General features: G+C 38.5%; 1 protein-coding gene across 2 annotated transcripts in view; it reads right to left on the minus strand.

Moving 5' to 3' along the window:
- Positions 1–455: 455 nt before the first annotated feature.
- sema3fa (sema domain, immunoglobulin domain (Ig), short basic domain, secreted, (semaphorin) 3Fa) overlaps positions 456–27,691 on the minus strand; it is a 54,336-nt gene continuing 27,100 nt past the window's right edge. The window contains exons 3-19 of one of the 2 annotated variants that reach the window (XM_008408701.3): positions 23,243–23,403; positions 23,090–23,152; positions 19,063–19,182; positions 17,418–17,507; positions 16,505–16,598; positions 15,165–15,284; positions 13,754–13,893; positions 12,390–12,504; positions 8,553–8,622; positions 6,871–7,015; positions 6,535–6,757; positions 6,299–6,387; positions 5,800–5,841; positions 5,031–5,188; positions 4,843–4,910; positions 4,623–4,756; positions 456–3,874 (exon numbers count right to left, since the gene is read on the minus strand). In XM_008408701.3, the coding sequence (XP_008406923.1) occupies positions 3,446–3,874; positions 4,623–4,756; positions 4,843–4,910; positions 5,031–5,188; positions 5,800–5,841; positions 6,299–6,387; positions 6,535–6,757; positions 6,871–7,015; positions 8,553–8,622; positions 12,390–12,504; positions 13,754–13,893; positions 15,165–15,284; positions 16,505–16,598; positions 17,418–17,507; positions 19,063–19,182; positions 23,090–23,152; positions 23,243–23,403 (2,261 nt within the window). In that variant the 3' untranslated portion in view covers positions 456–3,445. The remainder of the gene's footprint in view (positions 3,875–4,622; positions 4,757–4,842; positions 4,911–5,030; positions 5,189–5,799; positions 5,842–6,298; positions 6,388–6,534; positions 6,758–6,870; positions 7,016–8,552; positions 8,623–12,389; positions 12,505–13,753; positions 13,894–15,164; positions 15,285–16,504; positions 16,599–17,417; positions 17,508–19,062; positions 19,183–23,089; positions 23,153–23,242; positions 23,404–27,691) is intronic. The other variant, XM_008408702.3, reaches the window with a different exon arrangement.

Here is a 27,691-nt window from a genome sequence, read left to right on the forward strand (position 1 = left end):
CCCATACCAAACATGTTTGAAGGATTCCTTCTTTCTCTAATATTGCCAAAATTAGAAATACTCTGTCTGCTATTGACGATGAAAAAGTAGTACAGGCAACCACATGATACATACATTTGTTCTTGGACTAATGTAATTATTTGCAGTCAGGAAGTCCACAAAATGCAGTCAAGTAATCATGATTAAATACATGTAATTTGATTCATAATAAAGTTGTAATTAGTCTTGATTGATCCTAAATAAATCCTAATATTAAGAAATATACTGTACAAACGTTTGCTGATTCTTTTTTAAATGTTTGTTAAAAATCACTCAATATAAACATAAATTTATCCCTTAGATTGATAATGGATTTGATTAATTCTTAATGTTAACATACTTGGAAGAATTTTAATTGCTTTGCTAAAAAATTAAGTGCTCTAAAATCACCATGCAGACTTAACAAAGGAGAACACTTGTTATTATAAAATATAGAGCTTTAATTTATTAGTTAGCAACATTGATGAGGAAGAAAAGATAGTAGTTTTTACAAGGCATTACATTACCACAAAGTGTGCTTATTGTACATTACCTCACAGAGCTGTCATACAGAGAAAACAGATTCCCACAGTAGAAATTTATGCAAACCTGTTTTCTTCCTCTACTTCTTATGTCTGACAAGGAGAACTCAAAGATGAAATCAGCCTTTCTGATCTTTCAGCATTTCCCAAAACAAAAAGGATCCGAACTCCCACAATAAAAAGACATCCACAGCAACAGTTTAGACAAAACACTACATACATACACTGTACATGCCATGCACATTTAAAATTCACTGTCTGAAGACTGTGGTATAGTTTTTTTCTTCAGGTTTGGCAAGTTATCATGGTGTTTACTGTGTAAAGGTGTTCGTTTCCATAGTTGGTGTGAAGTCTGTGGCACCAGTAATAAAGGATGGCTCTGTACCAGGACAAGTAGAGCAGCAGGAGCTCTCTGGTAACCAGATGATACATGAAGTACAGCACCAGTCATCATAGCACTATAAATCTGCACACTTGTATAGACTGATTACATTAATTTCATCAATATTTACATACAAATGGAAGGAATGGAAAAAAACAAAAACGACAGTGCTGTGAAAAAGTATGATCTTTTTCTGATCATTAAGCAGTTTTGTTGAGGTTGATAGCGCTGTTGCCTTGGAGCAAAAAGGTCCTGTGTTTACGTCCTGGCCTGGAGTCTTTCTGTTCTCCCTATGCAAGTGGAGCTTCTCTCCAGGTACTCTTAAAGTCCAAAAACATGACTCTTGGGTAAACAGGTTTCTCTAAATTGCTTTTAGGCATAACTGTGTGTAAGCATGGTCGTTAGTTCTGTGCGTTTCTCTGTAATGGTGTAATGATGACCATTCCAGGGTGAACCTTGCCTTTCGCCCAATGACTGATGGGGATATTGCAAAAGCAAGCGAGAATAGACAGTGGATTTATGGATATTTAATTTGATAAAGAGAAAAATCTATTCAAAACAACCTGGCTCTGTGTGACAAAATAATAACATTGCTCTATGCCCTTAATAAAGTGTAATTGACATATTTTGGAGAGGTGAGTGCAAAATCCCTAGTCACACCCAGGTTGTGATTACTGAAAGTTATGCAGGGCCAAAAATTACAAAAGAACTTGTTTTGTTTTGAAGTAGGCCAGAAAAAACAAAAAACAAAAAACATCCTGCCCTGAGCTAAAGATATTCAAGGACAAACAAATGTCAATAACTTTGCTTCCTATCATTTTGGAAACTTATGAAGCTATTCTGAAGTCTTTTGGACTCTAATAAACAAATGTCAAAGCCACTATCCACACATGGAGAAAACATGGATGAATGGCTGACCTAATCAATCAGTCATCCAGGAGGTACCAAAACAAGCACCAAAAACTTCACTTCAGTGTGTTGCTACTCAAGAACTTTTCTATAATTGATGAAATAAAAGGTTTAACTCACTATGAGAAAACCTTTAAAAACTTAAGCTCAAGCACTCGAGTCGTACAACTGAACAATGGTCCAATAGACACCAACAACTGCATCTCTCAAAGACTCAAAAATTAGGAAGTTTTTTGGAGTATCTTTGTCAAATCTGGACATAAATCTGATAAAAATAATGTGACAATGTGGCCGAATTTAAACAAAAAGTGTTTCCGAATCTTCTCCACACAGATGTAATAGACTGATTATATTCATCAAAGGTCAGGTGAGTTTAGATAGATTTTTCCTTCACTTTATCTAAAGTAATCCATAAATGAAGTAACCACTTGAAAAGTGCATGTTGTATTTACTCCGCAGATTTGTAGCTGATGTTAAAAACTAATTGACAATCAGAAATCTCTAAGTGACAAAATATCACAAAGTGAGCAAATACTTTTTCCACAGCATTGTAGTTTATAGGGTGTTTAATATGTTTAGAAACAAACTTTTTCCAAGATTTATTTAAAAAAAAAATCACCAATCTGGCAACAAAAGGTGCTTTCTCTAATATATATATGTATATATATTTTGTTTTAAATCACAGACTCACATTTAGCTGCCTGCTGGAATAACTCATCTCCACAGAGAGAGAAGAGAAGGCAATGTTCTGTTTTCCACTTCCGTTTCGTTAAAAGAACCCTTCCTCCAAAGATAAACAGCTTATAACAAGATGCCGAGAACACAACACTGAGATGTGATGCTTACATACAAACAAAAACACTTGGCAGCAACTAAACATGGAAGAATATGAACGGTGCAGTTTGAAATTGTCACCTTAGGTCCGTCGACCTTCTGTGAAAGAGCTTAAAATTCACGTTCCTGGGAGTTTGTGATGTGCTGTTGCAGCTGCAGCTTGTCGGCATTCCTACCATCGTCAATGGCGTTGTCCCTGCTTTATTTACAGTACAATAGTGTCCACCTTTGCAATGACTGTCCAGGTGAGATTAACCAACAAGTGCCAGGCTTTTCTGGTGTAAATCTGGATTTAGATACTGCCAGCAGTCAATTGATCCGACATAATTGCAGAGAAATGGGAAGCTCATCCACTCCAGTCCTTGTCTGGACACCGTTAAAGTCCAGAGTATTAGTTGCTATTTAAAAAAAAAAAAAAGAAAAGAAAAAAAGAAAAACACCAAACAAAGATATTCCCAACATAATAACACAATGTCATAAACAATAACACTAATAATTATAATAACAATAATAATAATATAACAATATTTGCACAGATCTATTCACAAAAAACATGTTTTCTAGATAGGTATAAAGAATTACTTTGTACAACCGACAATAAATATTGTGTTTGTTCTTCCAACAGTCACATACAAATGATGCTTTCTGTTGCAGGGTCTGTTAAATGGAGTCATTTCCCTTAAATGGAGGGTTGTGAGGAGAAACTAGAAGGTAGACAAATGGTGCTGTTTGAACGCGACAGGATGAAAACCCAAACTTTTCATGTCTCAACTGGATTCGTCTGGTCGTCGTGATGCCGGCGGTTGCGAGGCTTCTTCTGCTCCTTCAGCTCCTTCAGGCTTTTAGCTTTGCCGTCCCCGAGCCCGTCGTCCCCGTGCTGCCAGTAGTCCTTGCAGTACTGGTTGATCAGCCCCATCTCCGGCTGGCTGAGGATGGTCAGCAGGTCCTTGTACTGCCCAACGCTCGGGGTCCAGGCGCTGGACTGAATTTGGGGGAGGGCTGGGTTGCCCGTATCCACCAGGACGTTGTTGACCGTGCGGCTGGAGAGGACGACTAGCTGCAGCTTCACCAGGGTGTGCTTGAAGTTCTTCTCAGTGGACGTGCAGTGGTAGATGCCGCCGTCGGAGGACTGCAGCGAGCGGATTAGGAGGCCCTGATCGGTTTTCAGGATGCGACCTTCTGAGCGAATCTGGAGTGCACAGGGAGGGAAGTTTTACAGCTTAAGGAAAGACACGGACAAAGCAGCACAGAATATTTAATTATCAGTTAAAAAGGTAAAAGAATACAATGATTTCCAAAAGCAAACTAGAATATAAAAGTATTTTATTAGGATTTTACACATCTTTGCATCTATGACATTTTTTAAAATTTTGCCCATCTTTGGAAAATAGCTCTAGCTCGTTCAGACTGGAAAATGAACATATGTGAACATCAATTTACACCCAATTGTTAACAGGAATATGCTTTGATCTTAGGTGTTTTAGTGCAACTCTGACTGTAAGTTTTGGTTTTTGTGACCGGTTGCCTCAGTCCACAGCCTTTTGTGGCCTTTAACAAGTTTTCTTCCAGGACTGTTTTTAGCGCCAGTCAACTCTGACCAGCTCGTCTGTTCCTGCTAAAGAAAAGCATCCCCACAGCCTGATACTGCCACCGCCATGTTTTACACTGGGGGTGGTTTTTCATATGAAGTGCTCGTTTTCCATCTCACGTTGCAATTTACATATAAGCCAAAAAGAAAATAAACCTAGAAAAAAAAATTCTGAATCACAAATCTGTTGCCAGTTTTCATACCTTATCCTGTCATAATGACTGATGGTTCAATTAATTATGGACTATTGGTGAAATAAGACAATTAGCATATAAAGTGTAAAAGATCCATTTACTATTTTTACATGACATCAGTCAACATCTGTTGTACAAGAAACAAAATGAATCACCTCTTTTCTCCTGTCGCTGTTTTCCTTCTGCAGGTGCCACTTCAGAGAGACGTGAGGAGAACGAGCCTGGCACTCCAAGAAGGTTGTGCTTCCCTCCACTCCGTACTGAACCGTTTCCAGCGTATTCTTATTTGCTGTGAAACATGCGGAAGACGTTTGCTTAATGCTTTTGTACTGAAAACTGCATCACAAATCCATCTTGTACCACGGAGAAACTTACCATTCGAGTTGTAACCTCTGCACTGGCGGATCGGGTTTCCATACTTTACGTCCTGTCGACGGCTCCGTCTGGGAGATCGAATCAACAGCCGAAAATAAAGCTTAGCGTCTAAAATATCCTGTTCTACAATGATCCACAGAGATAATGTGAGCCTGAGGATGTAAACGTCCAGGCTGTCTCGGTCTCACCTTTTCTGTGAGGCAGAGTATCTGGAGCAGGACTTGCCGTCCCAGGCGCAGTACGGGTCCCGGGCCAGGCAGCAGTCAGCGCAGGCCTCGCCGTACACGTCACAGCGGTGCAGAGCCAGGTGGGTCACACCCAGGACAGACCCCACATATAGTTGTTGCTATAAAAAAAAAAAAAACAGAACTGGTGAGAAGTAGCAACAGTAGTAGTTTGGATTTAATTAATCAGTGGTTGTAAAACTTTTCAGCTTCCGATCCACAAAACATTAAAAGAGCTGAGTGTATTAACATAACCAATAATAATGTGAGAAAGGGTACAATGACGACACAAACAACATCAGCAGTCAATATTATTGAAAACAGACAAAAAAAGTCTGTTTTTTTTAACACAAAAGTAAAGGCAACAATATAGATGGTTTGAATAATTCAAACCATCTATATGTGTGGATCCCTCATTTATTTAACCAATAAATTTAAACGTTAAATTACTATAAAAAATAAATTCTGCAATTTATGTATTGGAGAGTTTTAAAACATTTTATAAACACATTTTATAGTAAAATGGTTGCAAATATCCCAGCAAATGTCTTATTCTGACATTTAAAATTTATTTCATAAGTCATGTTTCTAATGGCTTAGAACAGAATAATTTTGGAAATTAAATAAATCCGATAGATAGCTCCCACTAAATCAATTGGATGAATAAAAATACTTAGGCTCAGATTAAGCTGTCCCAGCAAAAGCAAAATCAATTAAACTAGTGGTAACTTACCCGTTTAGATGAAATCTTCATGGTGGTGATTGGGGTGGGAACCTGAAGTGGCAGATGAAATTTTTACATAAACACAAAGTAAGAAAAAACAGAAAAAAGTTGCCAAACATGTCAAAGCATATAACAGAAGAAATTGTTTCAAAATAGTAGAAAATCTCCTGCCAAACCTAGGTAAATTATAAATAGAAAAATAAGAAAAGAATAAGAGATCATACAATAAAGGACAAATTTGCAAAATAATAATATTGTAATTTTTTTTAAATAGCACACTGTTTAAAAGAAATGAGTAACTGTATATCCTCTTTAAATAATCTGCAGCACATTATTCTCTATTTAGCAGTCCTTTGAACAAAAGACGAGTGGTCAAAGCCTCGATTAGCCAGTCAGATGTCAAAGAAAACTAAAAATCAAAATCGGTCAGGAAAAGCCTGACCAATACCTTTGTATAAAATAAGACAAATAAAAGAGGAGCTGTTGGATCAGTTTTATTTTGACTGACCTTGAACACCTCCACCTCCTCCAGAACCAGCTCCTCTGTTTGCAAGTCGTCTCTTGGCAACACGATGACTTTCTGCACCGTCCCACGATCTGAAGAACCAAACATATCAATTCATATTATAAAACCTTCCACTGGAAACAGCTTTACTGGAAACATTTATGATAAACACAAAACTCCATTCAACAATGTATCTTTTGTACAGTAACTTTTAAATGTTCTGGTCTCACAGCACTGACCTGTTCCCAGGAAGAGCACCTCATAGCTCCCATCAGCCGCTCTCACTTGGTCGACAGCAATTGTGGTGAACTCGTAGTCCACGTTGGTTCTGACCACCAGGGGGCGCTTGTGCACCGGGTAAACGGCGTTGTACATGGTGGGGTGGTTTCTCATGAAGTTGATAACCTCATCTGGGTAATCCTTTGTGGATTTCATGTTGGGAGTGAAAGTACCTCCAGGACACTATTGACAGATGGAACATTTTAATGTCAAATCTGCTCCTCTGACATTTGCTTTATTTCCCCATGAGTGCGGTTTATATCATGGACATTGATTTTCTTTATTTTTGAACTCACAGTGCCAGGTCGAGGGTAGGGAATTTTCCCAGTGTACGCCACCCACTGGTAGTTGGGCCCTTCTTTGTGGGCAAACGGCCCATTGAAGACCATACGGATGTCGGCCATGGAGTAGACGCACACTGCCGAGCCTTTGAACACAGACCTGCAGGAGGACAGATTAGCACAAGTTATTGCAAAGATATTATCAAGACAGGATGCAGATTAACTCACACCCCGAGGTAATTGCTGCAAGGTATCTCTGTGGCTTCTCAATCTGACTTTCTTCCACATATTCAGGCTGCCTCCATTTGCAGGAACTTGTTGAAACATCACGATGCACAGCCACTCAGACTGACTCAAGCAGAGACAAGTTGTCTGACATACTGACATACAAACACCCACGTATCCCAAAGAATCACCAGAATACAGGCTCTCACTGCTGCAGAGCAGTGTGGTATGTTTGCAGCTCATGTCATGAGCCCCTATCATTAGCACCACATGTGCTTCTATCAGCTGGGCTTAAACGCTCTCAATGGCTATAATGGCGATTGCAACAATAACAGTATTTCTTTCTCCAACACATTAATCAAAACGCATTTATTATGACTTTGCGAACACCTTTCTTGACCTGTGTGCTGACAGAATCTCAGTTTACAGATCTCAAAGAGTTAGTGTGTATTTTTGGAAGTGAGGTAATGAATGAGTAGTCAGTATCTTACCTACATTAGAAAAACCTACTGGAACAATTGAAGAGAAACTTAATTTTGACCCGACTATGACTAATCACTGAAAGGTTTTCACAGACATTATACCATTATATAGCATTACACATTATGCCATTTTGCCTATATAGATAACCAATAAGTGGATAGAGGTAGTCAAAGCTTTTTCTCATGGCCTTGCATTAAGTGCTCACTGTTAAATGTCACATAAACAATACTGACATAAATGATACATTCAATATGTCAGGTCAGCAGAAAACTAGAGATGCACTGGGAAGCCGGCGACTGACTGAAATTGGACAAGTCTTTGTTTATTCAGTCAAAAACTGAAAAACCTGGAAAAATGTCAGTGAATGGATCATAGTAAGCACTATTAGGTCTTTAAACAGGCTGTCACTGAAGACAGAAAACTCCAAATTGGTCATTTTTGTCGCCAGTAAGGTGATAACAAATTTAATCAGAGGAACCAAAGAGATGTTCAAAGAGAATTAAAAGGAAATTGTAATTTTTTAAAAATGACAAAATGTTTGAATTCTTGAGACAGCAAGAGAGTTATCGAGAGTAAGACTTTCAAAAGACAACAAGAAACAGCGATGCTTAATTTTTTATTCTTTTGAGCTTTCAACCGTTGTTATCCAACATGCTGAATGAATTTAGAAATGTTCGCAACTTCTCGGAAATCCTATAGTTAATGTCTGGGTCTATAATCTATAAAACCCAACAACACTGTCCACCTCCAGTGACCTACAACCTGCTATCAAACCCGACTGTCTCTATGAAAGACTCTCAGCGGACGGCGTCTCCCTCTGGGCTGAACATTCACTTTTCAGTCTCCTGTTTGTAGGCGGATTCTTACAAACCAATACAGATTCATAACATTACAAAGAGCAGACACCTTGCGGCTGAGTGCAAATGACAGACATTAAAACACACCTAACATTCACACTGAAATTAGAGTTAAAAAAAGCCATTACTCACCCTGAAACCGAGAAGACTCCATAGATGACTGGGTTCCTCGTGTCTTGGGTTGGTTGGATATACACGTCCCCTGTAGACAGTCACATGAATTACACATTAATTAGTCACATCCGTAAATTATGAAAAGTTACTAATTCACAATAAGCATTCATAGTTCAAAATGTGATTTCGATCTATAAACACAAATGTAGATCGCTTCCTGGGATTTGTGCCGCACTGAATTTAACCCTCTTTCAAATTCAAATTAAACAAGGTCAGACATTTCTTTCACAGAAAGGAAAATATTAGTGTCTCATATTAAATGATCTTGAGACTTTAAGATCACTTCCAAACCCAAGAAATCCTAATTGTGACATATGGAGACATTTTGCTTCCTTTGAGGGGGGTTTGCTAAGAATGAGCTCCCCGTGAATTGTGGTTTCCAGAGACTCAGCGAGATCCTGAATCTAAACTCTTCCAAACCTGGAGCTACACTGCTCCGGTCTCAGTGGGGAATAGGAGTGAAACGGAGATGTCTGCTGAAACATGACTTTAATAGGAGCCATATGCAATACGGGGACTATGGGGCCATGGCAACGGTGTGCAGTGTGTATCCTCTAATGTTTTCATGAGAGAAAACGAGCAAGAAATAACAAAGCAGAGGAAAAGTGAAATACATTTAAAGTAGACAGGCTATGCACACACCAGTTCATTTATTGTTTTGCTTCACAGGGAAGAGTTCAGCTTAAAAAGCCCACAACAATATTACCTGGTAGTTTACAGTTAATAAAAAACACCATTACATTGAAAACTAGGGAAACATGAGTCTCCCGTTTATAAATGCTTTTTTTTTTTCAGGGGATTGGAAAGACTAAAAAAAATGAGAAATGTTCCCCAAGCAGAACAAAAAAAAAAGTATCTCAAATAACCTGAATGTATTTTATATCTGACTGAAACTTAATCCATATGCCTTTGGCTTTAATCAGCAAAGATTCAATAAACAAGGAGCATAAATTCAAATTGCTTGCATGAGAAAATATGTTGTGTACAGTTTTAAAGATAAACAAGCCCTCCTTTGATCAAATGTTTGAAATTGTTTCTGAAACGAAAAACTATGCCAACGTCCCAGGATACAGAATGACAGGTAATGTCTGCTCACTAAAGCGAAAATTAACTTTTGGCAAGCAAAGCAGAGAGTCATAACCCATCTGACGCCAGTCTGACAGAGCCCCTGGCTATGGAAAGCGAGAAAAGAAATAAATCAGCAGAGAACTGGGAACAAGTTGCATCATTCTGACTTTTGTTTCTGATGTGTCAGAGGAGACAGAGACTTTGAGGCCCTCTGAGCAACATGCATGCTGGGAAATGTCACTAATTACTGGAAATACATTAATACAAAGAGATGAACTGAAATAGATGTTACATGAGGACAAAAGAGAGGAGCAATAATAAAAAAGTTATCCTTTTAAAAACATAGCCTAAGGTGTTAAAATATCCCACTGAATTTAATTTATAAAGCAACATGAGTGTTAAGAAATGTTGGGCTCTGCACACAGCCCTGATATCCAAAACATGTGGAAATAAGGCTTCTGTTATTATTGCGCTACAAAAAAAAAAAGAGTGTAAAACTTAACGTCCCATAAATTCATTCTTGTTTTACTCCAGCAAGCATTTTCATCTCTTTTGCATCTGCTTGCCTGTCTGTCCCTTAGCAGTCGTCCTCTCCTCTGGCAAACCACTGAATCCTTTCTCATCTGGTAAACCTCGCCCCACTCTGTCCCCCCCTGAGTCCTCATCTAAGCACTCCGATGCCTCTGCTGGGCTCCAATCGGGACCAGCAGTACATTTCTCCCAGACCGACTGTGGTTTGTGGTAAAAATGGCCGTGGTGCTGTGGGCTGTTACGCTGCACCTCAGGACGCACATTAACCTCACCGCGAGTGCTGATCTGCTTGTAGGCTGCAACCGCCAAGCGGCACCACTAAAACTACAGCAACACTGACACCAGAGTGCTTTTTGTCACACAGAGTGCTCTTACTGCATAAAGACCATCTGCAGAACTCCATTACAGCACGAGTACGAGATGCTACTAAATATTGAATTCTCAGCTATTTAGAAACCGTTTCTGATTGTGGTTTGTTACATCTGTCTGATGGTGACTTGTCAGTTTAAATACAAAAGTTGTAATGCTTCTTCACATTACAACATTATAAGTTTGTAATGTTTGCTATTGGGAATTATGTGCTAGACTAACGTGAGCAGTGCTTGAAATTGAAATGAAAGGAAGATGATACGAGTGAAAAGGTTTTAAAAATATTTGCTAAATACAAATCTGTAAAGTGTGGTTTGCATATTCACTCCCACTGAGTGGATACCTTGCAGAACCGCCTTTCACCACAGTTACAGTTCTTCTTGTTTGTTGCCATTTATAGTGACGCACACAACAATTTTCCGCATGGAGCAGAACGTTTAAGTTTGTTCTCATCTGATCAGAACATGTTTGTAGCCTGTAGAAATTTGAAAATATATATTTTTTTATTATATTTTTTACTTCCTTCAAGAATTACTTTCTTCTTGTCACTCTCCCAGAAAGGGTAGATTTGTGGAAACACAACTAACCCTGCAGATTGTCCCACCTGAATTAGGGATTTCTGCAGCTCCTCCAGTCACCATGGGCTTCCTGCATCTTTATTATTGTTTAATTATCTTGTAGGATGGCTGTAATTATTAACTAATTTTAAGGTGGACTATTATTACTAATTAGGTGATTTCTGGCTGCACAGCAATTTATTGCAGGGTATCAGAGTGAAGAGGCATCAAATTTTCCTTCCACTTTAAAAGGATGCATTATTTTAGATTGATCTAAGATAATTGAATCCTAAATATTATTTATCTTATGTTGCATATTTTCCTTTACTGTTCAATTTTTTTTCTTAACTTGTTGATGGTACACTTGAATTTTCCCATGGTGGGACAATAAAAATACCATATTTCTATTTCTGAATACAAGAACTCAGAGACTTCCTGGTGCCCATCGCCTTGGACACAAAGCAAAGCTACAACAGAGACTGTAGTTGTTCCTGCCAGGTGATTTTGTCTCACTGAATTTTTTTTATTTGACTAATCCAGCTTGAATTAGTTGTAAGAAGCGGAGTTCCTGGAAAATCCCAGAGTTGGACTATTACAGCATGAAAACCAGGATCAAATTCCCCAAAATGTAGGTCCTCCAACCACTTGACTAACATAAATGGATCAGTGTGTTCTGCAAACAGGACAGTTGAACCTTAAATGTTCCACCTATGTCTCAACCTAAAGTTTGAGCTTCAGTTGAACCTACATCACGTAGCCGTACGCAAGAGGTTGGCGGAGCACTTTTTGCTTCTGAACAATATGATGTTATCATCAGCCCCAAATGAAAACATTGTGAAACACGCTGAGGAGGAACTGGGAATTAGCATCACTCTGGAACTATGCAGAGCAAATGTGAAGCAAACTGTAGAAATGATAAAGTTATTGGTCCTGAATATGTCCGTCTGCAGAGCTTTATTTTGAAAGTTGAGGTTATAAATGGTCCCTTTCCATCTGCTAGTTCTCCTCTGAGGTCAGAGACATTCAATATGTGGTTCACTCCGGCTCCCTGCAGAGTCATTATAGGTCCCCTGAGCTGCAGAAATCAATCTGTAAATGGCCTGAGCTGCAACTCGTCCTTTGTAAGGAAGATGAAGCGGCACTTTGCTCATAGGTTTAAAAAGTGCGAGGTTGGACGTAATGGCCAACAGGTGCATTACACAACTGATGATGGACCTACGAGAGTCAGAGATGACAGAAAGCTTTAAAAGTGAAAACGAATATGACTCACTGAGTTCATCAAAGTGCGTCTCAATGCCGTCGACTCCAGGCACAGAGCAGATGAGACGAGCCTTCAGAAAGGTGCTCCATTTGTTGACCAGGCAGCAATGTCCACCGTCATCGTTCTGCAGGAATCACATCCAAACAAACACCCAGAGTCACTCGTCAGGCCGACTCCAACAGTATCTGTCTAACAGGTGTCTGAAACAGCCGTTAACCAAAGTTAGCATGAATAATGGTCACCATCATCTGCCTGAACAAGGGGTCAGCCAGCTGCTGCTTGTGCTACTGAGGTGAAGCATAAAGTCCTGAGAAAAAGGAGTCGGGGAATAAACCTCAGCTCAGCTTGGATGATTTGTGAGGATTAAAAAGACACATCGTTTTAACTTTTACCTTGAGTTATGAAGACAAAAAAAAAAAAATCCTTGCTCCTTATGATTTAAAGATCACTGAGCAAATTACTCAGGTCATCTTAATTGTGCGACTAATCAAAACATTAAAACTGTCACCTCCCTGCAGGCAAGATAAATAACAATAGCAATATTTTTTTAATTTGATAAACAGTTACCCAAGAAATACAAACATATGGCACCTGGGTCAATAATTAGTGCTCCTAGGGGAGAATTATAAAAGAGACCACAATAATTTTATGTTTTATTAAAGTTCCATAAGTGTTTTTTTTCCCCATCTTTTTGTTTTTATCATCCATCCATCCAGAAGAAGTAGAGCTCATCACTGTTGTGGCTAGATCAAAATGAGTCTTTATTAACAAGGATTTGTTAATCGGTTTCATTTGTTTTAAGCTTTAGTTGTTGCCACATCAGAGTCAGTAGCTGTTTTCCTGGATCTTTTTCCTGATTTATTAAAATCAAAACACACCAACCTCACTTCAATAGCATCACCATTTCTCAGAAACATGCCTCTATGTCAATCTCATCTGTAGCTCACAGAAATTAATTAAAAATTTGCAGACAATCATCCTTTTCAATGAAAATGCAAAAATTACACATGTGATATAAGAATTGTTAGGGGAGTCACTAACTGTATTGTTGATTTGAAAAATACATATTTTTAAAGTTTTGGATTCAGTTTAGGTTTATGTCAGTGCAATAAATGATTACATTTTTTAAAGTTTTTTATTTATTTATTTTACCAGAGCTGTGAATAACTGTGGAGGCTACTGCATTTTTTTAATTTATTTGTTTGCTTTTTCTATGAAGAGCATGTATTGCAGAACATCCTGGATGGCCACCCTCAAAGGAGGACAAAGCAAATGAAAACAGGCCAAAGGCAAACACTCACCAAGCCCTTTGATTTATTTAAAGCTCACTGGCAATTATCAGCTTGTGGTTTCGGACCTGTGTGATAACTCACCAAGCAGATCCGGCCTATCCTGGACTGCGTCATGGGACTCTGGCCCACCTCAGAGGCTTTCTCACGGAAGAAGAAGTAGAGCTTATCATCATTCTTTTCAGCGCTGTCTGGGATCAGATGAGCATGGACAAAAGTCGGATCTGAAGGGATAAAAGGGAAAAGGATGATTGGCCCGTTTGTAATTATTTTTGTCCAAACCTCCCTATAGTGGGTTGTTTTATTTGTTTTTCAACTACATTCAAAATAGAAGTTGCTCTTATGTCTTGCAAGTTTTGAGATATTTGATGACTTTCAAGTCAACAACCAAATTATACTGATTTCATGCTATAAGGATTGGGCTTATGAACAGTGCAATATTTGTAAAATGAGTCAAGCTAATATATGATCTTTTTCTAAGAAAAGTACAAATTCATCTCAATAAATTGGATCAGATCTGCAAGGCATGCTGATGGAAAATTGGGTGGAAGAAAAAACTTGCAAAACTAAAATCATCAAAATTAACAGAAAATGATGCCTAAAATGTATCACTCTGTTTTTAATGATTCTGTAAGTTCCTAATTAATTCAATCAATCACTATAGTAAATTAACTTTTCAGAGATAGTTTAATTCATGCAGTAGCACCTATATGATAATTCTCAAATAAAAAGAAGCAACAGACCTTTGACCCTTAAGGCCAAACAGTCACAACAGCTAATTTTAGGGAACAGAACTCATTTATGTTTCTGTTTCTGTATTAATGTCTTTGCACTATGTGAGGATCATACTTAGTGCACACACAGCCACACTGATTCTCTGGGTCACCACAGGACTCACAGCCCCCCCGCTGTGAAAGACCAGCATCCCAAACAGGGACAAACCAAAAAGCCAGAGGAAGGAGGGGAGCAACTAGTACCCTCATAATGTGGGGGAGGGTGTTACCCGAGATATTTCAAAACGGCTGATTAGCAGGACTCAGGTGTCCTGATTCGCCAGATTGCCAGCAGGGGACTGTTGTCAGGGCAACAGGGTCAGTGGAAAAACTGGGAGCCAACAACACAGACGGGGAGTCTGCTATTGATTTGGCAAAAATCAACCAAAAAGCAGCAGACCAGCAATAATATCACTGTAACAGTTGTACTTCATTAGAGAGAAAACCCAGTCGTTATTGACATTCCAGGATTTCCCTGACAACAACAATCCGCAGGATCTGAGAGGATTTTATTAATGACTCAAACCATCATTGGGTCTGGTGGAGCAGGAGGAAAAGATCAGGAAGCTCAGATGACACGCGTGTGTCAGCATTATGGAGGTTTGCAAAACGCTCAAACTGTGTTCCCAATTTCCTGATGCGTAAATTCAAAATGGTTTGTCGAGAAACAAGGAGGAGAAATAAAAGGCAGATGCAGATCAAGCGGTGAGCTGAGACATTACCATTTAACCATCTGGAGTTGTACTGGTCGGTCCTCATGGCTGTCTGCTTCCCCAGAGTACGGAAGATGGCAGAGTCTGTTCCCATGAAGTCCACGTAGACTCCAGCATAGAGCTCTCCATCTGCCAGTCACAGCAAAGGGAAAAGAGAAGAAGAAAGAATTAGGATACCAGGAAATACTCCCAGGTCAAAAGACACACAACATGTTCAACAGTAGTAATAGAAACTTGTTTTGCTGATTTTTACTAGATTCCCTTTGATATCACTTGAAGCAGCCATATATTTTCAAGGGAGCTGCTAACATTAAAGGAAAGCAGCAGTATGCATATAAAACAGTATTTCAGTAAACGTAACATGTCAGTATTGAACATGTTGAATTCTTTTGTAACGACACTCATGCTCCAGCTCTTCCAGAGCCAAATTCATGTAATTGAAAACAATTTCATCCAAAGACGGATTATATTTTGCACACCAGTGTTCATTTCCAATGAAATTAAAACTATGTCGAATTAGTTTTGTCATAATGGGAAGAAACCTTACAATAATGTTATTTTAAAATGGGATATCTTGTTTTTCTAAGGTCAAATGAAGTGTGTCACAGCCAAACAGAAGCTCTTTCTTTCTTTCTTTGACACACACATGAACTCACACGGAGCTGTCGATTATCGGCAGCCATGTCTGGCCACCTGTAAGATGATGACAACTGATGACCACTGAAATAACAGCACACACATCTGTGTGAAAAGATAAGTGATTACTTATAATCCACTGACAACTAACCAATTATCGCCACTCGATTCATTAAATTATTTTTAACTTTCAGCTCTCATTTCAAGAACTCGGGTAGATTTTCTTTGCAGTTCCTGATGAAATTGTTTATTAATCAACTTGTAAAATAAACATATTGCAAATGTTGCAAACAAAGAAATGAAATAATATCAAAATAGAATGAAGTGGAAAAAGTGGATGCAATTATCTGGTATTGGGTTTACACTGGTTAGGATCTGGGTTTGTAGTCAAGGAAAACGTTTTGTAATTATATCAGCAAACAAAGATTCCACTTTTATTCTACATATCTAGTTTCAAGATGCTTGCCATACATCAAATTATGGAGCACTGTATCTCTTACCAGTGGCTCACTGATGACACACAATTATGTATCTTTGTGTCACAGTTACATTATATTATAATGTTTTTTTTTCAATGAGTTGCCTTAATTGTCTTCTAAAGTTCCAATGCATTTGTTGTTTTTATTCTAATTTTATTTTTGATACTTATTCCGTTAAAGCATTTTGAATTACCTTATGCATAAAGAAAAGAATCAGAAAAAGAATCGACTCACGGATCAGGGCGGAAACGCTGTTAAGTTTAGGATCATAGGGACATTTCCCTTTTCCAGAGTCCACTTTGCCAGGTTCCAGACGGAAAATGTATTCCTGCAACAGAGAAGCATGGAGGAATATTTTCTTAACATTCTTTGGAAAAATAAAGTTAGAATTAGTAAAGGAAGCAAAGTGTGATCATTAAGGCACTGTTCAACCCTTTAAAAGCAAAATAAATCACTCTGCAAACGGAGAAACAGGCACACACGTCAAGGATCTGAAGTGATGCAGGAAAAGGCTGGGAACAATCCAAGGCTCAGTGTTTGCTTGCCCTAACAAATTTCAATTATTCCTGTGCACAAGAGGAGTTTTTACACATCTGTGTCAACACTCATGCTTTTATGTTGTTAGCAGGTACAACAAATGCTCAGCAGAGCACAGACGGGGGAAAAGTTGTATTTGTAACCTGCAGTTGGATATTATCTTTTGAAAGAGTAACTCAGCAAAATCTGTGCAAAAATGCTGGGGGAAAACATGAACATTTCCATAAATTGATAAAAATGTCGAGTGTGCGGCTTTGTGGACATCATTTAAACCAAAAGTTCTCACATACACGGGTCTTGCTGCAGCTGAATTTTATCTGACGAAAGTTTGAACAAAAATACTTTTAATTAAAATCGTCTATGGTCAATGTGCTGAAAAGCACATTTCCATTTTCTTTGTGTTTTTATATGAGACCATTAAAAGACTGAAAAATAACCTGTTTTTTGTTGACTGATGTTTGTTTTGCACACAAAAATCTATGTGCATTGTAATTTTTCAACAAATCTGGCAGCAAGAAATCTGCCTTTACCAGTAGTAAACCTGAAGCAATTTTAACCCCAATTCTTCACTTGGTGGACACCGTTACTGGAATAAACCCCGCCGGCCCACCTTATTGCTCAAAGGCTCAGATGTAGAGCTGTAGTCTGCTGCTCGACTCGTTCTCCCTCCTGACTGAAGGGCCTGTAGGTTGCTGAAACCCTAAAAAGCAGAAACAATTAGCCATCTTGTTAGCAACCTGTCGCAGCCCAGACCGAGTCCAGATTCAGCTGATGATGATGGAGACTGAAGAAGAATGTACATGAAACAGGACTGGAGAAATCAACAACAACATGAAGAGCTCTGAAAAATGAAAAGATAAATAGTGAAGAAGTGGACAGAGTGAAGAGCTAAAGAGAGACATGTTTGAATTAGATTCAGACACGTGCAAGAAAGAGCGCAGAAAAAAAGAAACCATGCAAAACTAAAAGAAGAAAACAGGAAATAAATGTATAAAGTGAAATGAAGAGGAGGCCAATGTAGATATTTTCAGTCAAAATATGAACCATAAATGCAATGAAAGGATATCAACGACTGTTTTTCTTTTTTGTAAAAATAAAATAAAATAAAATATGCTGTATAAAAGTCTATATGTGCAGTTTTTAGACCTGTACAGATTAGAGAAAATCCACAGATATTCAAGCCAAAGCTCCCAGCTCTTGTTTTTATATTTTAAGTTGTGTGAAAAGTTTTAAGTCATCATGATGTCCAGGTTGTTGGAACATTCATGAGAGGATATAATCTAAACCAGCTCACAATGAACAAAGTGCAATATATATATTTTTGCTACAAAATGCATGTAAAAATACATATTATAAACTATTTATTTTACAGCATTGTGCCATCTACTTAAATATTCCAGTGTTAAAATTAAACTTCTAATACAAACAAAGAATCCATAGAGGCAACTTTGAAGCAGCATGAACAGACGCTAAAAATAAAATACAAATAACTTAAAGCCCACTGCGCGACACAAAGAAGGATATGTGTTTATGTTTACATCTACTCCTGCAGAATAAAATCCTTAAAGTGTGAAGCAGCGCAATGTTCGGACCTCAGGGGGGAAGCAGAATGACAAGAGGCAGACTGACCTTTCCATCGAAACCTGAAGCCTCCAAATGAACAGGGAGACTAAACAGCGGCGGATGAATGCAAGTGTGCCGATTATAACGCGGCCAGCAGCTGCTGCAGCTCTGCATGGCCGTTCATGGAGGTGGGGGTAGGGCTGATGGGGGGTGGAGGGGGATCTACAAGCCTGATGATGGATGAGAAGCTCCATCAGTAATGATGGCTTTTCAGAGGCTCTCACCCAGACAGAAAGAAAGACAGGCCACAGGCACTGCTGTGTGTAAACAGGTGAGACATCGGACCCCCAGCGAGGGGGGGTGGGGTGGGGGGATTTTCTAGATAAAGTGACACCACAACATTCCCAGGGGGAAGAGGCTTCAAGCGGCAGGAGTTAGAAATCGCACCAAGACCAATTTTGGAATGATAATGGGAAAGTGGACAGGGCCAGCCAGGATCTTGTGGAAGGGTGAAAATCAATGAAAGCTAAGAGGAGGAAAATAATGGAAGAGAAGCAGAACCCGAGAAACTGATGGGCAGAGGGGCTAAACGGGGAAACTCTGACCTCAGATTGATCGACTGATAGGGTTCTTTTAAAAACGAGGGCGCAAAGGTCAAAACGTCTCTACGGCTGGATGCATCTTTTGGTTACCTGGGATCTACGTCCTCGATCCACGTATGTGCAGATGGGATTATATGCTCCTGTTCCACACACATACAGGTGGGTCCGGTTCCACGGCTCGATCAGACGGATGAAGTTCCCACACTCCCCCTGAGGAAGGGCAAAACAAAATCAACAAGATTAGGATTAGGTTTTAAAAAAAGCCAAAACATGAAATATAAAAAAAAAACCCAGTTACATAATATTTAATTCCCCAGACTGTTTCTCTTTATAGATTCCATTCGTGGATAAAATCCAGTCTATTTGCTGGGTCTTTGCTGGCATATTTTATAGGACATCTTTTTTATTTTTCAGCAAATCTGTCTGCTGTACATCTTGGTCTCTTGGATTAGGTAAAAATATTGACAGTGAAAGAAAAAAATGACAATAAAAGTGACCAAAGGCACAGTAAGATAGCAATTCATATAAAAATCCTTTCTGCGACCAAGATTGATCTGCATTATAATCCCCGCCTGCTGTCAGAGTCTCTGCTTTGTGTTGCCTTAACAAGGTGATTAAATGAATAATCCTCCACTAATCACAAATGTCACAACTCACATGTTAAAATATGTTTTTCTATAAAACGGAAAAAAAAAGGATTGCAATAATCAGGACAAAAAAAGAAAACATAACCTATCAAATAAATAAATAAGGTAATAAAAAAATATATCAATTTTTCATATCTTTGATCATGTTAAGAAAATTAACATAATTAAAACAGCAAATTTTTGTGCAAAATGTGTCAGAAGAAAAGAGAAATATATCTGCTGTTGGTAATGAAACAATTTATTTAGAACTCTTAAAAACTGATTAATTCTTCTATATTTTCTACTAAAAAATATACATTTTGTCTGTTTCTTTTAATTTTTCTTAATTTTCCAATCATCCCACAATGTGATGAAAAAAGTATTAATTTATTTTGTTTTTTGTTGAGTTGAGGCATCATGGTGCTTGCTTGCAGCTACTTGATATTGATTTTATTCCAAATTACAGCGTAAAAATTAACAGGCTAAATTAATATAGTGCTTTTATAGTCATACTGACCACTTGAAGCACTCTAGCCACATTCATCCAGTTGCACGTACATTTCTACATTAACATGCAGATTTGATAAGTGACTTGTCAAGGGAGACACTAACAGGAATATGGAATCAAACCTACAACCTTAAGATTGCGAGACAACCTCTCTACCCACTGAGCCACAGTCGTCCCTGCATATAAATCTCTTTTCCCATGAACTCCATTGTGCATCAAAATCATTTTTAGGTCCACTTATTCTTTTCAAATTGGGAGTTTTGAAAGGTTTTGTGGTACAGTTGCCTTTATGCAATGGACGAACAGGAAGAAGGGAATGAGATGCAGCAAATGGTCCGGAGCCGGGAGTCGAACCACAGAAAACTGTGTTTAGGACTGTAGTCTGTGTATGTGATGCTGCTGCTCTACCACTGAGTCATGTGCCCCCCCCCCCCCCCCCCACCCCACACACACACAAACATTGGGATGTTTTTCTTTCTTTCTTTCTTTTTTTTTACTGAAAACAAAAAGTTTCATGAATGATTGTGAGAAGCTGAATCTACTTTTTGTGTTGGCTGGCTTCCATTTTGCTGCTCTGGCTCCTTCATATCAGACCACAATGCAAGAGCGAAAATGTTTCCAAACATTGTATAAGCATGCAGACCATGGAAAATCAGTGCCTGTGGGATGTCAAGAGCATTTTCCTGAAATTACTGAGGTTAAGCACAATTCAAACTTGACAAATGAAAAACATTATGCTTCGACCACATAGAGAAAAATAGTGGGCTTACATATAAAATGTCTATGTTGTATTTTTCTGAGATATTTGTATGTTTTTCTTTTAAATATCAGTAGTGAAGACAAAGAGCTGCTGCTGCTGCTACTGATGAGCGCAGCTCTATTCTTCTAGGCTGACCAGCTGTCTACCTCCCTGGCTTCAGCCAACGACTCGCAGCTCCAGTCACTGAAATGAAGAGATATGTTCAGATTTGTCCATCATGTTTTCCAGTGGCGACAGCTGGTGATGGAATAAAAAGGATGCGCAAAGTAAACCAAAAAAAAATTGCAGAATCGCTGAGCGGGATGAGCTATTTTGGCAGATAGTCTCCAAATGACAGATGCACGAGTCAGACGTTTCAAAGGCTGGGCTTCTGTGTGTTTCCACATGTTGGCCTGCGTGCAACAATATTCCCTGCTCGGTTGTGCTCTCCCCACAGCGAGCGCAGCGGGACTTATTGCCTTTGACCTCGCCATGTCCTGCCCTGAATTGTTCTTGAATTGTCATCCGTCATCTGCTAAGGGCCAGCCATAAACAAAGATCTGCTTTTGTGCACAGATATGCAGGTTAGCGACAAGAATCAGCAAACGACAAGCGCACACAGCAGTTGGGTGAAAAGCAGCTTAGTACAAACCTCGTTGTAAGTCGCTCTGTGCTTGTGCAAAACCCTTACACCAACTGCTGATAAAACATGAATGTGTGTGCTTCAGGATGTGGGGTGGCGCAATGTGTGAACCAAATCAAAAGAGATGGATCTGGGATTTCTTTGTACGGATTTCCTCCGTCTCTTGTGGGGGCTGCGCAGGCGGCGGGTGCGTCTGAATGTCTGAGTCTTATTAACACTTCAGACGGGACTGTCGCCTCCGTTGGCCGGTTCATTTTGTCTGCTCGTCTGGACAACAAAGGATAAAATAATTACTGCGCAGCGAGAAAATGGAGAAACAGATGACATTAAGACGTCAAATGAGAGATGTAGGAGAAAACATGCAGAAATGATTTCAGGTCGGAATGAAGAAGGCAAAATGTTGCAGGTTTGGAGTCTCTGGAAGAGCTTAATTGGTGGCAGCTGTACGCAATCAGCAATCAGGGATGCAAAGACGGTAAATAAGAGCGGCATAGTGAGGAGCACGCTGGGAAGGGCTTAAAAATGTCCCCTCATGACCTGAGTGGTGCTTTTAAAATGGCAGATGAGAATCAAGAAAAAAAAAAAAAAATGAACTAAAAACCTTTTAAATTTTATCAGCTGCTACAGAGAGGATTATTTAAAAGAAAGAAAAATAATACACAGAGTAAGAGCCTTGTAAAAGCCTTCATGTTAATTTAATTTTTTTACACACTTTATGTTACAAATTATAAATGGTTATCAGAATTTGTACAATAAAACCTGAACAGACTGAAACATGGATTCATATTCAGGTTCCTCAAAGTCAATTATTTGTTTGAGGAGCTTTGACTTCATTTACAGGTGAGAGTCTATTGAACTTCACCAGCGTTGCTCATGTAGATACATTTTTATCCATTTTACTTTGCTAAAAAGCTCAAACTTAGCCACATGGAGAATATATGTGAACATCTATTTTCAACTATTGTGATCAGCTGAATGCTGGTATTACTTTGACTGGGGCATTCTAAAAAAGTAAAGTAAGCGTTCGACCTGGTTGAAAGGTGAACCTCAATCCCAGTTTCAAGTATTTTGCAGATTGAGTTTTCTTACAGGGTTGCCCTGTATTCAACTTACCATCACCTCTAACTCTGTGTGGAAGAAAAACATTCCCACAGCATGATACTGCCATCACCATAGCTTGGCGACAGGTTGTTTGGGATGATGTATTTTGGTAGTTTTACACTACGGCTTTGCATGTAGGCTAAAAAGTAGCATTTCATGTGATTCTTAAACAATAGTTTGCCAGGTTTGTCCTATTGACAAATAGGACTAATCAGACCTGGTTGCTTCAACCAGGTCTGCAGTTGTGCCATACCAGAGGATGGATTGAGCTTCATAAGATGCTTCAAGTTTTAGAAAGTTGTTTTATATCCCAACGCTGTTCTAAACTTCTCTATGAAGTTATCCCCGACTTTTCTGCTGTGTTCTTGTCTTCAAAAAAGAGCAAATTAACCTCTTTTGTTCAGTTCTTAAATGAATAAAACTAAAAGAAATGCATTCCTGTCCCAAGTTGAAATATAATTTTAGAGTTTAGTGAGCTCCAACTCAATTAAGTTACTCACATTTGTGTCTTTCCCCGACAAGATGCACTCAGTCTTCCTCTGGGACGCAACGGGCCAGTGGATCTGACAGGGACAGAAAAATCCAAGAGTAGTTAAGCTGCAGACACATGCTGCTCCCTCCCACTTTATCTGTGTCTCAGGAACATTTCTTACAATGAGTGGCTCCTTGTTGATGTCGTGCAGATCCAGAGAAAGAATGTAATCTTTGCTTCCCACATACATGCGATCGTGGTCCTCGTCCATGCGCAGTATCCGATAGTCGGTTGAGTTGAGCAGGAAGGAGAAGTGATGAGCAGTACCAGTGGACTTCAGCTCTGTAAAAATAGCAGAGGATTCTGTATAAGCTGTGCCTGTGATTAAAATAACAACAATACGCTAAGAATGTACAAACCACAGACGGAGTCCTGGGTGAGGGAAAGTTAATGGGATTTAAGTATGCTAATGATTCAGATGCTACCATCAGACACTCGTAAATGAATTTACAGGATCTGTTTGGTCTTCCCCTCCCCCAATCACATCCTGCTTTAATGCGGTTATGGATGGAATAAATCTAGTCATTGACAGGCTTGACAAAGAAAAGAAGACTAGTAATTGACTCTGCAGAGTCTGAAAGAGTTGGAGCAGTCAATGAGCTACGACAACTGCAAGAAGTCACATCTTAAATTATTAAAGGTCAGATATTTAATAAAGTTCAAGGTCTGGACATCTGAGCTTTGACCTTTTATTTAGAGCTTTGGAGCTTTGATTTTTAATTGCTTGTTCTGAATCTTGAGTTATTGTGGTTATTACATTATCACAGCTGGTTCCTCTGAGAACGTCACTCAATCATGAAAATAATTAGTGTTAGAAGACATAAAAAAGAAACAGGTAAATTAAAAAACAAAATAAAGTCAGTGAAAACAAAAAAGCTGTAAGAAGCATTTTAATAAGCAGCTGTATTTTCTACGGAAATTTGTTGGCGTCTAATTTCGTCCTTAGAAAAGTGCAAACAAAACTAAGTGTGTCTTTTCTACCTACTTTTTAAATGAAAAATAAGCTGAACGAGAAGGAAGAAAACTTAGAGTACATTCAGTTCTGCTTGATTAGGTGCAGACACATGCCTCTGTGAATCAAGGTCTGACAGTCACTGATAAAAAAAGGTTCACAAGAACAGCTAGAAGAAACCCTCCCTGACCAGAGGGAGGGAAGGTCACACACTGAGCAGAAGGAACACCTCAAGTTCTCCACCAGCAAGTGAAATAATGAAATAGAGCCACACGAATCCTCCCAGGAAATAAAATAATAATAATAAAAAAAAAACACTCCCAGCTGCTGATGTTTTGAGCCTCATCAGACACCAACAGGCTGTCGTCACAGTGCAGCTTTCCGACATGCAGGTAGTTAAAAAAAAAGGAAAAAAAAAAGGCAACGGATATGGCTGTCACCCTTGGGAGTTTTCACAAGCTGCTTCTAAAAACATGCTAATATATTGGTCTCCACTCCCACAAATGCACACTTGTAAACTTTCAGTGCAGCAGCACACTGCGGGGATGTGGTGACATCAGGATTTAAAAATTCGGCTGCAAGAATAAGAAGATTACTTGCTGAAGTTGGGATTTTGAGAGTGTTTGCACGAGGGATTCCAGGAAATGTTGCCTGAAGTAATCCAGAATGGCTGTTTATAGATTCATCTCTCATCTGGCTGTGCTGCAGCTGTTTGTTTTCCTGTTCCTATTGCTTTACATTCTAAATAAAACAATAATGTGCCACAATTAACTCTGAATGTATCTGTTAAGCAACAGTATATGGGGGTAGTAAAGCAAGAGCTTCCAGGATTTATTTAGTAGCGTCTCAGGTTTATATATTTGAGCTCCCAGGTTCCCTGCAAAGTACTAAAGAACCAGCAGTGTGAACAGACTTTACCATGGTGTTTAAATATATAGCTGCACAAATTCACAACCCTCCATGTTAAAAAATACGGGGTATGTCAAATGGTGGATTGCAGATTTACAGAACTAGTCTTGTTTCACGACAGCATGCAAATTTTAGTAGACAAATGTAATCCGAGTAAACACAAAAGGCACTTTTGTAATAACCAAGATAAAAAATATGAAAAATTACTTGAGTCTTGAACTGCTTTTACCACCCAGAGTTTTTTTACTGAGGAGGACATGTGGCTTATTTCCATTTGGTGAGTTAATATGATCAATCTGTATTGGAGGATTCCTCAGTTTGACAACTCAAAGACAGGACACTTTATTTTTTGAGTAAACAAGTCTCGTATTCTTCTTAGTCAGCAGTGGTTTTCACCTTGACGCGATCCCATAAATGCCGCCTTTTCCTCTTGTCTTTCTTGTTGTTGAACCATCAGCATTTGAGGCAAGCGAGTCCTGCTGTACTTTAAATGTTTTGGGTACATAATGCACTGTTGGAGAGAAATGTTGGTAGAGTTGCCAACTGTTCCATGTTTTGTTCATTTGTAGATTATGTTTCTGGCTTTTAGAAGATGGCAACATGAATTTACCTAGGATATCTTTTTCTGATATAAAACTTTTGAGATGATCTAACCATTTATAGATGATAAACCAAAGAAGAGAAGAAATGTTTAGGGTTGAAACACTTTTTTTGGTGTTCTTTCTGCTGGAGGTCATTTTAAAATCAATCCTATCATCAAGAAAAGTATTCACATGTAGTTTTAGCATTATGTCAAGTATTTAACAGAACTCGAAGGTCTGTGCGTTTATTTTTCCAACCCTTTATTTTCTTCAGAACTGTTTGTACTCATGTCTCTGATTTTATCTGATTAAATTTAACAACTTGGTTACAACACTGCTATTATTAAAATCCACCAAGGCCATAGGAAACTCCACCTTTAATTGACATGGATTACGTCCCTAATCTCCAGACTATATTTCAAGCAATCTAATTATATCCTACATGGATCTTGTGAAATTTATACTTATCTGAATCTGATGAAAAAAAAAAAAAAAAAAAAGAAATATTCCTAAAGGATAAGGAGACGTTATTTTTCCAGAAACCTTTTGTCATATTCTAAGGAACCACACTTTTCCTGAATTGTACTTGGGCTTTAAGGACTGCAGATGTCATCAAATGATATTTCATATTTATGACCTTTAATTCCCACTCAAGAGTAAGAGGACAAAAATCAGCAGTATTGGCTGCTGCAAGTCGGAAGGACACTCGGGCCACTGCAAACAAAACCTGACAAGCAGACTGACGGATAACTCCCTGAGTTACAAGTAAACAGTCATCACAACTTATTAGCCATTAAGGGGAACCAACTTTAAGGCCTCCTGTCAGACAGAATTGAAGTCAGTTTTCCATCTGGTAAATTAAGTTTCGTCCTGACAAACAAATTTAAGCTTTCAAAATAATTATCAAAGCATAACTAACTGTGAAACAGTTTTTTCTTTATTCAACAGTCACCCTCCTGACAGTACTCAGTTTATTTTTCTAATCATACAGCTGATAAAGATGAAATAGCAAATGTTTTCTCTAAAAGCAAAAGAAAACAGCATCTTTCCATGGAAGTCTGGGACATTTCTACTAACAAAATTAAAGGCAAATGCAGGCTAGCATATGAAATGAATAGTTAACGCATCTCCGTGCATGTTTTTATCATGCAGTCCTATTCTTCAACTTTATTAAAAACTTAACTAATTGCGATGTTGTGGTTTGCAACGAGTGAAACAGAGTCCAAGCTGCAGTATGATCCCTGAAAACAACACACATCAATTAGTGGTAGCGTCATATAAATGTATACATGGAGCTCATTTCACATTTATAGAAACAAACAAAAAAAATCCTTGAAATAAATGTATATTTTAATGCTGTAATACATTTTCAAACAGTAAAACCTTAGACAACATTAGCCATTAATTTGGGTACGTTTGTTCAGTAGAGGTAAACAAACAAAAAACAGACTAAAATTGATCCATAGTGCTATGGATGCTCCACCATAAATAAAAATATGCATAAAGTGATTTTGCACACATTTTGATTTTTTTCTAGCCTTTCCTGGACAGTTTGTATCAGAAAATTTCAATCTTAGTCTCTACTCACCAAAGTAAACTGTGACAAAGTTTCAATAGCAACTCTACATATATTCAGCTGGTATGAAACAGGCTTTTAGTTGGTTTGTCTCCCTAACAACAACTTGGTGTGCTAAGAGTTTCACATCCAATGGTTTGTAATTACACTATTTGCAGTAGTTCCCCAACATTGAGCCTAAGCAATTTGGTTTTTTTTACCTTCCTTAGCATCTTCCTCACTCAGCTGCCTGTCAACCTACAGCGCTGCATCCAGACAATTAAAAGTTCCTTGACATTTTGTTCAACTTAAATAATTCAAGTATTAATTAGGAGATTTAGTAAAATTATTTTTTAATACTAGCCACTCCTTTCACTCCGACATTTTAATTGGTTTTGTTAAAATGACAACCATTTACCCTGGATGAAGACATTTTACACAAACATACTAAAACACATTTCCTTTGAACTCTAACAGCTCGGCTACATAAAAAGTACAGTATGATAGCGATCCGCCTCGAAGTGTGCACACACTTTACCGTCAACAGAAACCCAATCGCTAAAAAAAGCATTC

This window comes from Poecilia reticulata, chromosome 5 (genome assembly GCF_904066995.2).
Source record: "Poecilia reticulata chromosome 5, P_reticulata-male-v2, whole genome shotgun sequence".
NCBI lineage: Eukaryota > Metazoa > Chordata > Actinopteri > Cyprinodontiformes > Poeciliidae > Poecilia > Poecilia reticulata.